Below are 13451 nucleotides of genomic sequence, written 5' to 3' on the forward strand. Positions count from 1 at the left end.
GCCCGCGGTTATTCCGTGAAACAATATCTTTCACGCTCGTCTAATGAAAAACTTGGTCCTGCATCAATTTCGCTATAAAACTTCAAACTGTATCTCCGATATTGCGCTAATTTTATTTTCATGTTATTTGTTCCTTCGCGTAGAATTATTTCTAATAGAATCGTTAATTATATGAAGAGTATTCCATGTATATAAAACGTATACTTTATTGTTAGGCGTTTCATCGTTGGCACAATTAAACCCTATCACGGTGCAGCGGGCTTAAAAATTTAATACGTATTTGACGCTTGCCGATCCAGCCCTTCGAGTGAGTTTAATTCTTGTAGGTCCCATCGGTGACTTTATCGCGAGAAATTGCCACGTTCCGGAAAGCGTCGTTACAGCATCGTTACCGTAAGAACTTACTACGGGCATTGTTACGGCTAATGGTACCGAACTTGGTTAACTTTCAGTTTTACCGCCGATTCGGATTAAGAATTTATGGTAACGACTGGTTCTCGCTCTATTATCCACCGCGAAGGGGCGAGACGTTTTCCAGCGTCGCGTTCTAATTACGACGCTCGCACAGTTATTTTTCCATCCACGAAGACATTACATCGCGTTAGGGGATGTTCATCGTTATGCCATGTAAGCACTTTTGTTTCGAAATTGATACAGATGACGAACCGTGTTCTCGCGTATCCGTTACGACGAGACATTAAACCTCTGTCGTGCAATCGAAATCCTTCAATATTAGCAAATAAAAAAAAAAAAATATAAAATTTAACTCTCATCGAAACTTAAACCGGTGTATTAAATCTTATTAGAATTAAAGTCTCAAAGAATAGCAAAATATATTTTTCCTCGCAATCTTTCGTGCCAAAGTGATAGCGGCTTTAAGAGAATCGGACGAAGTGCCGTCAGTCGCGGAAAAGATGCGAGCCTCGTGTGTCATCTAATCCGAGAACCTCTCGCCGACAGGCAATTGCATTAACGAAGAAACATGGGGCGACAGGATAGCAACACGCGCGCGCGATCAGAGGCCAGAAGTTATAACTCCACTCGACGACTCTCTATTTTTATTCCCCCGCCCCGACCCGCCGTCCGAAAGTATACCCGTGGCGTGGCAACTTCTTCGGAGTCGGCTAACTTCTGCTAATAATGGCGAGACATTAATTTCGTGCGATTGGGCCCGGCGGACGGCCGCGACAAAGGCAACAAACGGGATAGCTACGCCGAGGAGAAGAAGGAGGCGGGAGAGTCGGATGAGATGATCCTCTCTCGTTTTCTCCTTGCCCGGGTCCTTCCTCGCACCGGTCCTCCCTCGTTCGAGCATTCGAATTCTCTCCGTAACGGGAGAAAGAGAAAAGATAGCGCGAGAGAGAGAAAGAGAGAGAAAGATAAAGGGAAAAGGAGAGACGGCGTTTTAACCCCTTCTTCTTTACGCGGCGCGGCCGTATAATCCTTCCCTCTCCTTCGAAGCGAAGCGGTCGGTATAATCGCGCCGCACTGCTGTTCCCGTGGGAGCCGTTGCTCCCGACACGATTCTCCGAAGGACGAAACGACGAAAAGTTTAATGAGTCCGCCTACCACGCGTTTTCGCCCGTTAAGATTGCGGCCGCCGACATTCCCTTACGATCCTGATTTGTAAGACGCGTGAGATTCTTTCGCGAGAACGACGAGCGATCAAGGACGATGGACGAACGGTTAAAACGTACTTCGGACCCTTGCTGTAACACTCCGATAAAAATTACAAGCCTAGAAAATTTATTCTTTACTGAAAATCGAGTCTTTAACGCGCAACCTATCCACGAGGAAACGCAAACGTATGTTTAAAATTAAACAAACTTGAGGACAGTGCAATTTTTTCTTTTATACCTACTGATAATTTTATAAAACGACAAGCTTCTGGCAGATCCCTGTCGCTTCTCCCCGGGAAGACAACCGGGAAGAAAAAAATCATAGCGCTTTGCGCATTAATAGTTTTAACCCTCTCGCCTCGATCGATTAACGAGCGTCATATTGTCCGCACATCCGGCGAAGTTGAATTGATTGATTAGATCGAAGGATAATCATCAATCATCGGCGAGCCCGTCGGCGCGCAATTATGCGGAATATGTTCTATAATTCGGCCGCGTGTCGAAACCGAGCGCGGGCGAAGCACCGCGATAGAGCACGTACGCGTCCAAGGACCCGACATTTCACAGCGCGAGCACCACTAGAAGCTAATGGGCTGTCTTAAATATGTAAGGGCAGCTTGCCCACCGGGTGCGGATAACAATAAACCAACACTTAAGACGTACTCCGAGATACAATGCCAAGTCTCACCCTTCGCGCTAACAACCTCACCTGCGATTCCGAATTCAAAGCGACACGTTCATGTGACTTTAATTTTTTTTTTTTTTCTTTTTTTTTTCTTAACATAGAGTAAAATATATTTCCGTTGTTTCAGACAAACGTTGATAAATAATTTAACTACTATTAATATTTTATTACAGCGTTTGTTTTTTGGGAACGACAATGCGCGTTTTCTTTTCGCGAGTCCGACGCGTCATAAACGCTGACAATGAACGAAAATATCGGTTCTTAAAGCCGCGCGGGGTGTCGTTAACGACTCTCTTGAAGCAGCGGTTCGTGGCACCGCGAGAAGTTGCCGCTCCCTCGACGCCCGTCGAATTTCTTTACAAATTTTCCGCGTATTACATCGCACTCTTTTCCTCCGTCTTCGTTTCTCTCCCGGTCGCGCGCGATACGAGACGGCAGTTATAACTTCCCGTTACTTCTCCACCCATTGTAGTATCGCGAGGGAGCGGACTGTGCGCGAATGGACTTCGCTTTTCGGAGTTACGTCTTAATCATGCCGTTCATTCCCTCCCTTTAAATGCCCTCGGTGCAAGACTGAGCGAGAAATGAGCGAATAAAAGACGAGACTCCCAACGACGCTCAGTTTCTGCTAAATGTATCTTTTAAATCTACGCGTTAAACCTCACGAATGTTTTAACTGTTCAGATATTTTTCGCGAAAAATATTAATATTCATAATAAATGTAATTAATTAAAATTGTCATTAAATATTAAATTTGTTTTCCCATCAAACGACGACTGCTGATTTTGACGCCTGATTGTTATATAAATTTATTTAAAAAAAAAAAGAGAAAAGAAAAAAATTTTTCCGAACATACTACCGCGATTAATATATCGTAATTTTCTGCTTATACGCTATTTATTAGAAATTAGAAAAAAGAAGTTGCGATCAATATTTCGATGAGCAACAACGTCGCGTAAACGGAACCTCTTTCGGAGTGTCCTTAAAATCGGTGTTTGCGAGCGGTCCCTCGCCAATAACGTCGGTACATTATAAATTTAAGCGCTTTTAGCGAAAGCTACGTTAGGTCACAACCGTTTCGCACGCAAGCTGCACTTTGCATGCCGCATTCCGGACGGCTTGCCACCCTTGTTTGACCTGGCAAAGTGGTGTTGCGCTGCAAGTCCGAATGCATAATTAATCGCGTTATCAATTAAAGGCACACTCGTAACCGACCGGCACGACTCCTTGTTTATATCAAAATGCGCATTATCGACTCGCTATAATTGACGCAGCTGCCGATTGACAGGTAATTAAATTCGAACTGATTCGAAGACCGATCGTTACCAAATTATATAACAGTTTTTCCAATATTTTCAATTATTCTCAGCTTCAAATGTGGATTTAAACAGCCCCGGCCCGCAGTAACATTTTTATTTAATTAACATTCGCGGAAGTTCAATCGCGGAATAAATCTTATCGCGCGATGAAAAACCCCCAGCGTATTGTTATTCGAACCCCCTCTCGCGTATGCAAAAACTTCATTTCCGATTCATTTCCGATTAATTGCCGCGCAAAAGTATTAATATCCCAATATATTGATATCATCATTATTACTGATTTGATTCCTAATATCATTGAAACACACGCGATACGCGACGTTCTCTGTATAAAGTAATGTGATGCGTATTTATATCGTAGCAAAAATTATTCGATCCGCTCTCTCCACCGGGTAATAATCCAAAATATATACAATGCCGCGTAACCCAACAGTTTGTATATAAAGATTAAATTATTAATTGATCCGTTGTGCTCCGTATAGCCTGTTATAACATTTGACGGGTAATAAAGAGTAATAATAATCGCGGTATTGCAAAACAAACGGCAGATAATCCGAAATAAATCCGCAATCAACATTAATTTTGATTCTTCAAAAATAACGGTATTGCTCATCGGCGCTTTTAAAAATTCACAAGAATCGCGCACAAAAGTGCGAAAATAATCTGCAACGCGTTTAAACAGAGAGAGAGAGAGAGAGAAAGAGAGAGAGAGAGAAGGAGAGAAAAAAAAAGTGCGAGTACGTTTCTTGCTGCGATATTTCCTATTAAACACTAAAATAAATTTCATCAGCGAGTATTTAATTAAACGTATCTTTTCGAATATTGAAATTTAATCCTAAATTTCAATATTGAATATTTTGTCGCATTTATGAAATTATTTCCGAGCTCTATTAATTTATTAGTTGCTAATCTAGCGAAGAAAGCTTATTAATATTTTTACGTCTCATTAAGCATGAGATTTCAATTTAATAATGGGAACGCGCGAGGCATTACGCTTCGATAAATAGAAGCAAAAATATACAACCGGCATTTTATTCATGACCGGTTGTACACGCGTAACTAATTGCCCATTTAGTTTATTCGTTATGACTTGACGTCACCGCGGTATAATAATCATGATTTAACAGGTTTACAATATCGTTCCGAACCCGCTGAATTAAAAATGGAAACAGGAAATAATAACGCATTACAAAATGTACAAAAAAAAAAAAGAAAAAAATTATAATATATAAAAACCTTCGTCATAATTAATCATTAATAGTGTCCATTATTTTATTATTATTTAAGTATAGTAATTAAGAAATATAGTTTACGTACCCTGTGAAAAGCGCGGAATAGAAACGCTATTCGTTTAATTGTACGAGACATTCGAGGGACTGTAAAAATATTCCAAACTGATTTACGATCGCGAGTCGATTCGTGAACGTGTTGCGAATATGTTTTTAAAGACGGGTGCGCTATCTTGTGTTGACTCTGCAATTTAAGTACTGGTCAAATTGTGGGGAGCGACAATTATCCCTCGAGGTCGATAATTCGCTGACGACCCGCTTACCACTGTTACCACAGGAATACTATTACCATACGAAAGTGAATCTCTGTTTTATTTCTTTTAACGAATTTTTTTGGCGATACGATTTCGAATAAGAATTACCTAATAAAAAAGGCAACCGGCTGCTTATAAAACTGTACCAACAGAAATATTAATAACTTAATAACGCTAAAATCTCATTTGAAAAATCTGCTGCGTTATCGTTCAAAAAACAGTATTCCTCACGAAATTTTTTCTCGATCACCATCGATCAACAGTTAAAAGGATCAATTAATATGTTAATTATAAATCAAAAATGATTAGCCGATTGTCACAATCGCTCAGGAATTATCAGTAAGTGCGATGATCAAAGTATAAGAAAGAATTGAGAAGGGGGGGGGGAGGTGAGAGAGGGAGAAGCAAACTTTTAATAAAACCGAGATTTATCCGTAAATATTTGTTAATTCACAACTACCTTGTGATGTTCTCGCATCCTGGCTGCATTTGAAGAAGAATATCCAAAAACGAACGGGTTCTCGGGCCTCCGAAGTGGATCTGGATCTGGATCTGGATCTGGATCGCCGAGCTCGCCAGCACTCGATGCACTGCGAAACACTTATATCTCATATATTCCCATATTTCTGACACACAATTCACTTCTCTTGAATGTATTCCGAATGCTGATCAGTCCCGAACCATACGCGCTTGTGAAATTTTATTTTATACTATAACAAAAGTGCGGAGTGCCGAGGAGACTCCGCACCGGTTCAGATCCCTTCTAGAACTAATTTTTCGGCGCGGAACCGCGAGCGTTAACAATTTGAACGGTAGCAACTCGCAGCGACCAATGACGTTGCGGCGTTTAAGTTGCTCCTCGGATGCACTCGCTGCACTTCGCAAGTAATTGGCCGTTGAGTAGGAAGATGAAAAAGGATAGCAATATATATATATAGATATAACTACATACATACATACATCATTATATCAATAAATTACAAAAATATAATGTTAAATCAACCAAAAAAATCGTTGAAATAACAGATTAATTACAACAACTTGTCTGCTATATTAAATTATTTTTTATAAAGCATTGAAATATGCTCCAAACTACTCTATACAATCAAAATTTATTAAGAAATTATATTTAATCAGTTGTAATAGAAATATAAATATATTAATAATTAAAATATATTCATGATTCTCGAGTGTTATGTTTTATTACATGAATTTCTCAAGAAATGTAGTGATAAGCATTATCTCTTAAATTATCAACTAAATAGATATGAAGATTAAAATTATTTATCTGTAAGATTTAAATAGTTATGACTATCTTACAATTACGTAAAGTTTACTTGATTTTATAATAATAATACACCGGTGATTCTAAAAATTGAGTTTAATGCTAAATTAAGAATTGACTTCCTAATTTTCAAGAACTAAGGTTTAAAAAGTTTGGTTTGTTATTTTATACTTAAAGTTACATAACTATTCTCGATAAAATCTACTTTTACATTGCTTTATATGTATAAAACTATAGGATCTTAAACTTTTATTATTGGATTTTTTATTTTTATTATTACGAGAGGAAAGAAATTAACAGTAAAACAATGTACTTGAAGTAAATTTTACTCATGTATTAACTGTTCATCTAACAAAGGAAGCAAAACGCTCCACGTTGCATTTCTAACAATCATTAAGCGTAAATATTTGCATGAATAACATATTGCTAATTTCGTCTACATATTGAATTTTTTTGGCATATTAAGATATAGATCTATTGTCACTCCCAACGTGGATTGTCCTTGACATGATTAATGACGATTAGCAGCTGCAAGGCTTGCAGGAGCACTTTCCTCCCGATTTGCAAGCACATTGGTCTGTAAAAAAAAAAAAGGATATCATTTATTTATCACCAAGAGAAGATTTATAAGAAAAAGATAAAAAATATTAGCGATAAAAATGTTAAACATTTTTAAACTGGTTTAAAATGTTTTATATAAAAATAATATATGAAAACATTCGTTTTTAGTAATAAAAAATATAATATTGCAAAAATTATTTTGGAAAATAAAACTAACGTATAAAGCACACGAAAAAATTAAATGGTAGAATAATGCTTTGAAAATGTGTTCCGAGAGATTATTTTACTTTATGATTCATTTCATTATATGTAATATAATGACTAACGTGGCGTAAAAGATTCCAATAAAATATTACGTGCGATTGCGCCATGTAACAAAATTGCGCTACAAGTTCCGCGGAATTGCGATATACGTTGCATTAAAGGACGTGATAAGTTGTCAGCGACGGACGTCGTTAACCGGTCATTGTCCGGAATAGAAAACAAAAAGTAATACAGTTGTGAGCTGAGTTCGTTTATCGATTGTTAGGAGGAAAAGACATTCCTACGCGGCATTGTGTAAACGAGTTTGGCACTCCACTTGTAATTAAGAATAACTTGTTACATAGAACCGTGACGAGTGAGCAGCAAATTGCACAACCGGTAAAATGAGCATACAGAATGTATTATTAATTTCTAATATAAAATTACCCTTGCATCCGGAATCGCAACACGAACAATTGTCACCGCATTTGCAGTCCTGGCACTTGTCTGTAATAAATTTTTACAAATTATTTTCCAAATTTAAAGAGAAATATTAGAGTTTAAAATCACATATAAAAATTAAAAAATAATTCTAGGTAATATATATATTTAACAATTTACTAATTTTTTAAAATTCGCGTAATGTCTTAACATAATTTTTATAATTCAATGCTAAAGTGATCAGTGCTGATCAACTTTGCCCTTTGACCATACGCTGTCAAATTAATGATAATTGGAAATCAATGACGTCTCTTTAAACATCTGTTTTTTACTACCATATCTCATTGTACTCTAATAGCTCTTCTACAGAACGGTAGTGGCAATTGAGGAAACGTCATGTTAAATTCTCTATTAATGTCCATCAAGCGTTTAAGAGCACACTTACCCTTGCATTTGTCACATCCTGGTCCCGGCATTTTGGTTGGCTTGGCTTGTCGCTTCTCACTCAAGGTACGAACAGATAATGCAGCTGACCGCTTACTTGCCAGCGGAACGTCGCGGCTACGAATTTATTGATCGTTCCCCACCAGAGCCAACTTAGATTCCGAGCGGCTTGAAAAGCGTAACGTGCGGCGTGTGCAATCCGTCAACATGCGTACCATGCGCAATTCTTCAGGGCCGTGTGACTCCAATAGTGCGAATTTTTCTAAGAGATTACCAGCGCAGATGACGCAAGGAGCGGCTTATCACGTTATCTCCATTCGATCTCAAGATTGTTTTCTGTTCAAACATTTTATTTAAATTAATGCGCGCATTTATGTTACAAATTGATATAAATTTAAATGTATTCTTACTTTTATACAAATGCAAACTTGAATTTGGCAAAACTATAAGCTGTTAGTATTATATTTTTGCTCTTCAACTAAATCATATAATTTGCAGATTCACATATATGTATAAATTAAAAAATGTAAAGAATGAATGAAATAAACTAAATGAACAATTAAAGTCATAGCTGTACTAATTATTTTAACTCTGACATAGTTCCTATCTCCCTTATTGATATAAAAAATTAGTTATAATAAATAATACCTGGAAATTTTTACGGTGATTAATCGACATCTGCAACATGTATCAGGAAACGATTATATAAGATCAAAAAATTTTGATTACATCCGGCGTGAAGGATATTCTAATCATGTCATAATGCATGTCCTCGTACAATATACGTTCTCCTTCCTGGTTGCCTAAATAAAAATTACGTGCTCGTGATATTGACACAGATCTTGAAGGCGTTATTGACTTAAAACCGACGGCCCTGTATCGTTGATATGAAACCAATCATTGGTCTTGCACGAAACAACGCAGTAGTGTTACGCTTCATACGTTACGCCGATAACACGAGTCTTCTACAGCATTCTAAAAAGCCACGCAACCTGGTGATTGCTGCGTACTCTTTGAAACTTTTCCATATAGCTTTTTACCATATTTACGCCATTTTTCTACCGCAGATTTTACGACGTATCTCGTAAAACTTCTTGTCGAGGTTTATTCGCAGTAGTTAACGTTTAAAAACGCACCATATTTCCTTCTTGCCGTTATTTTCCATTCGAGGTTTACTTCGTCTAGCAATGTACTCAATATCATGAACTTTTTTCGTACCTGTAAAAATTCACAATAAATTAATATTAGAACAATGAAACTTAAAAACTAGATCGATATAGTTGCTGTTAGATAACAGCGAGAATATAAATTTTTTAATTAGGATTATTGGTCTCATTATGTACTCACTTTGTTGCATGCTATTTCTTAAGCAGTTTCAAATTCAAATCAAAGAATAGATCTTTCTAATATCTTTGATATCACATAACAAATTAAATTCAATTATTATAAAGTTATAACTGGAAACACTGTTAAGAAAGAATTGTTTAATTTTGTTGCGGAAGTAATAAAATCGTAGTACACAGTAAAATAATAGTGATTTTATGATACGTAAAAAGTGGCAATCAGACATGCATTGTTTAGAAAGCTCAAGTCTATAAAGAACTGTTTTGTTGTGACGATGATTTTAATACAAAAATTCGAAACGATTGGTAACACAAGAAAGTAATGGAAATTGCACTTTTAATAGTATTAAATACATATTTTAAAAAATTATGTATAACATGAATTAACATTAATTATAGATTTCTTTCTTAATACTACGTTACCAATTTCTCATTAACCAAGTTAAATCATAAAATTAAAATTTTTTTAATTAAAAATATACGTTAATATTATTGTATTAAAAATATATATATCAAGTAATAATTGTTTTGTACTGTAGAATTGAATGTCTTATGAACTATTCAATGGATTTTCATGTAGAACCTGTATTAATTTTCTTTAACCTGAAATAATATAATGCAAAAGTTAAATTACATATCTATATGTTAGTCCTCAAGTATTTTTTATACATGATATACAGAGCGTCCAAAATAAAATATCCAATCGTAAAACTGGGTAGAAAATTAGAATAAAAGATAAAAAGAGAAACTTTTTCTTTTGGTCACCCTGTATAAATGCTGTTTTACTTACTTCTTTCGTATATGATCTTTAGTTTATTTTTAAATGACTGGGTTATCATGTAGTTTGCTTTTCTTTAGAACTGATTAACATCTCATTCGTTTTAGGTGGTTCATTTTTTTTCAAAGGCGCACCCTTTATGTACATTCCGACGGGCGATACTACGTGATCATAATTTCCCATTTGTGAATAAATTTTTCCTGCCTGGACATTCATATTTAATTGCTTTCCTTTATTCAATCTCGGCGATAAATTGGAAAAATATTTCCCCGTTGGTCTGTAACCACTATTACTTCTAACAGGTAATTTTCCAGGAGTCAAAAATAATCGTGGTTGTACGTCTGTTTTACGAGGGTAATTTTCTGCCGATGAAGGGCTTGTATTCATTTTGTTTGGTGAAACTTTTGGTTGGTGTAATGTCTTCTTATTTGGTGATAAATGTGATAACGTACACTTACCGAAATTATCATTTAAAACTTTTTCAGCTTGTACGTTTTCTTGCTCGCAGTAAGACTTATTCAACTTTTCCTGAAGTAAATAAGATTTATATTTTTCTAAATAATCTTGATAATTTTTTACGCGAGATAAAACTGCAATGAGGATTCTATCGGTTACAGCCACTGAAGGTTCATCAATTGCTATCTGTGGCCATGCTTTATCCATTGTTTTCTCCATATGTGCATCGATGTTTATTAATGTTTTTGCTGTAGTGATACATCTTTGTCTTTTTTGTGCAATTTCATACATAATTGTTCTATCAAACTTATCGTGTGGCATTAATTTGTGTTCCAGATTTTGCACTTTAGGCATTATATTACTTTGATTGGCCAAATTCGTGGAATTTGTTTTAGCTTTTTGAATCTCTTCATAAATGTTAAATGACTCTTCCAAGGAAGCCATTTGATTCTTGCAAGTTTTCCAAATGTCATCCATGCTTTGCGATCGAAAATGATTCTCCTCTCTTGACGAAAAAGTTTTGAATTCATCAGGATATAATGCTTTACAAAATGCTTCCAAGCTTTCAAATGTATATGTACTATCATAGAAATCCTTTCTCAAAGTATTTTCTGATTTATGCCTATGTAGTTTCTTGGGGCTTTTAATATTATATCGAGAAGAAATGGATGGTGAACACAAATTTTTTTGAGTTGTATAAGCAAGAGATTTAGAAATAATCTCTTGAGTTTTTTCTTTTATGCGAGTTGATGTCAACACATCGGGAGATTGAGGCCATTCGGGTACAGTTTCATCTTCTATTAATTTGGTTATTTCCTGAAGGTGTTCACGAAACCTACGTAGACTAATATCTGAATATTGGAAAGAATTATCATTTATAACAGACTCTTCAATTATAGTCAACAACTTTTCTGTAAACCTCCTGGGTGCACTCTGACAATCAACAGACAAACGTCTCAATAAATGATGTTGAATAGGTGATTGTTTTACTGAATTTTGATCCTTTATTAATTGAAGAAGTTTACTTAATTCCAAAAAATCAAAATCTTCTTTAGAAGATATGTCATTTGAGTCTTCTATATTATCATTTTCAATGGTGTAGTTATCTTTTCTGTGTGATAATGTTGGTGCATTAAAAGAGGAAACAATTTCTATTCTCTCATTGCAATGTTTTATTGCAATCTCAGGAGAGGAAGCAATTTGATTAAATTTAATATTATGATTTGTATCTCTGTTCAACCATTTTTTCAGCAAGGTATCACTTTTAGATCTAACAAGTTCTTGCTTGATAACAGTTTTCAATGACTCTAATGATGCAGAACGCTGACGTTTACTGATATTTTGCCTTACAGCTTTATTTCCACTTAAATCACAAATATTAATATTTTCATATGTAACCTCAGATGCAATATTTGATGCTTCTTCAAAACTGCATTCTCTACTCACATATGTATTTTGGAACAAATCTATGCATTTATTTAAATCAGGCTTATCTGACAAATACGAAGTTTCATCTGATATACTTTCCTCAGTAATATTGCACGAATTAGCTAAAAAGGGATGCTGTCTTTTGGCTGTATGACCAGCTAAAATAATAGATTCTTGAGATCTATCATTCAAATTTCTGCATTTATTTTCTTCATCCTGTTTATACTTTATATAATCTAGTTTGTTTTCTGATAGAGCTTGAGTCACTTGGTTTATTTCCTCATTATTTATTTCTTGATCTGTAAATATACACATACATTATATAAATATAACAGATTATCCAATAAAATTAAGCAAGAACAATAAACCAGTTTAAAATATTAATTAAAAGTTGTTTATAAGTGGTGCATATATATACATGCACATTAAATAATTATATGTACAATATATGTATATAGAGCAGCATTTAGAAACCGTTCACGTTGTGTTCAGTCTATTACTTGGCATCAATCCTGGATTCTGCCCACGAGACAAAAAAAAAACATTGGAATACTTACGATAGCCGGTTAACGAATTCGTAAAATTGTAAGCACGTCTCCGTTTGCTGCTCATTTTAGCTCCCAGGGAAAAGGTTCTGTCACGTTTCGAGTAACGATTCTGTAACTATAACGGGTGTGAAGCCAAAGGAACTCGTTGAAAAATTCTTGAAGATCCTCAAGAACGTGACACGCTTGGCGACCGGTCCCAAATGTCCCAATTCCTCAAACCGAAATACTGTTTTCGAATACACAAGCGTACCAACATAACCGGCTATGTGAGAACAATGGATAATAAATGACGTGCCAATACGCATTTGCAAGGTACACCAAAGAGCAGGTATAGCATTTTGTACGGCGACAGCGAGTAGCATACGTAACTCCAGGCGGCAGATGCAGGGGATGAGAGAACGAGAAGAAATCATCGGCAAACCGGCCGGCGCGGTATATACATGTAATACATGTGAAACTCGACGCACACGACGCTAAAGTCACGTTCGCTAGCTGCCGTCACCACATCTGTCTTTCAGCGTACCTGAGAAAACGAGACACACCGATAAGTCAGAAGACAAAAGCTCGGGAAAGTCGAAAAAAGTAAGATACGTACGTGAAATAAAATCGAGAATTAAACAGCAACGCAGGTAAAAAAATATTCAATAAGACAAATCTAAATTAACATATTTCGACTAAGAATATGATTTTATAATTGCTTTTTGTCTCTTCACATTTCTATTAATTTAAGGAAGGTAATAAAGAATAAAACAAGGTTA

At 35.8% G+C, this 13451-nt stretch overlaps 1 protein-coding gene across 2 annotated transcripts; it reads right to left on the reverse strand.

Annotated features, from left to right (window-relative positions):
• Positions 1-6761: 6761 nt before the first annotated feature.
• Positions 6762-13417, reverse strand: LOC139107789 (uncharacterized). 2 transcript variants are annotated; one of them, XM_070665634.1, is made up of 8 exons: positions 13289-13417; positions 12703-13216; positions 10274-12444; positions 9488-10086; positions 8870-9358; positions 8142-8476; positions 7703-7762; positions 6762-7028 (listed from the first exon to the last, which is right to left on the reverse strand). In XM_070665634.1, the coding sequence occupies exons 2-3, from the start codon at positions 12755-12757 to the stop codon at positions 10319-10321; spliced, it is 2181 nt and encodes a 726-aa protein (XP_070521735.1). In that variant the 5' UTR covers positions 12758-13216; positions 13289-13417; the 3' UTR covers positions 6762-7028; positions 7703-7762; positions 8142-8476; positions 8870-9358; positions 9488-10086; positions 10274-10318. The 2 variants fall into 2 exon arrangements, with proteins under 2 accessions (XP_070521735.1, XP_070521734.1); XM_070665633.1 differs by having other exon boundaries at positions 8789-9358.
• Positions 13418-13451: the final 34 nt, after the last annotated feature.

Source organism: Cardiocondyla obscurior, linkage group LG13 (assembly GCF_019399895.1).
Source record: "Cardiocondyla obscurior isolate alpha-2009 linkage group LG13, Cobs3.1, whole genome shotgun sequence".
NCBI classification, from domain to species: Eukaryota; Metazoa; Arthropoda; class Insecta; order Hymenoptera; family Formicidae; genus Cardiocondyla; species Cardiocondyla obscurior.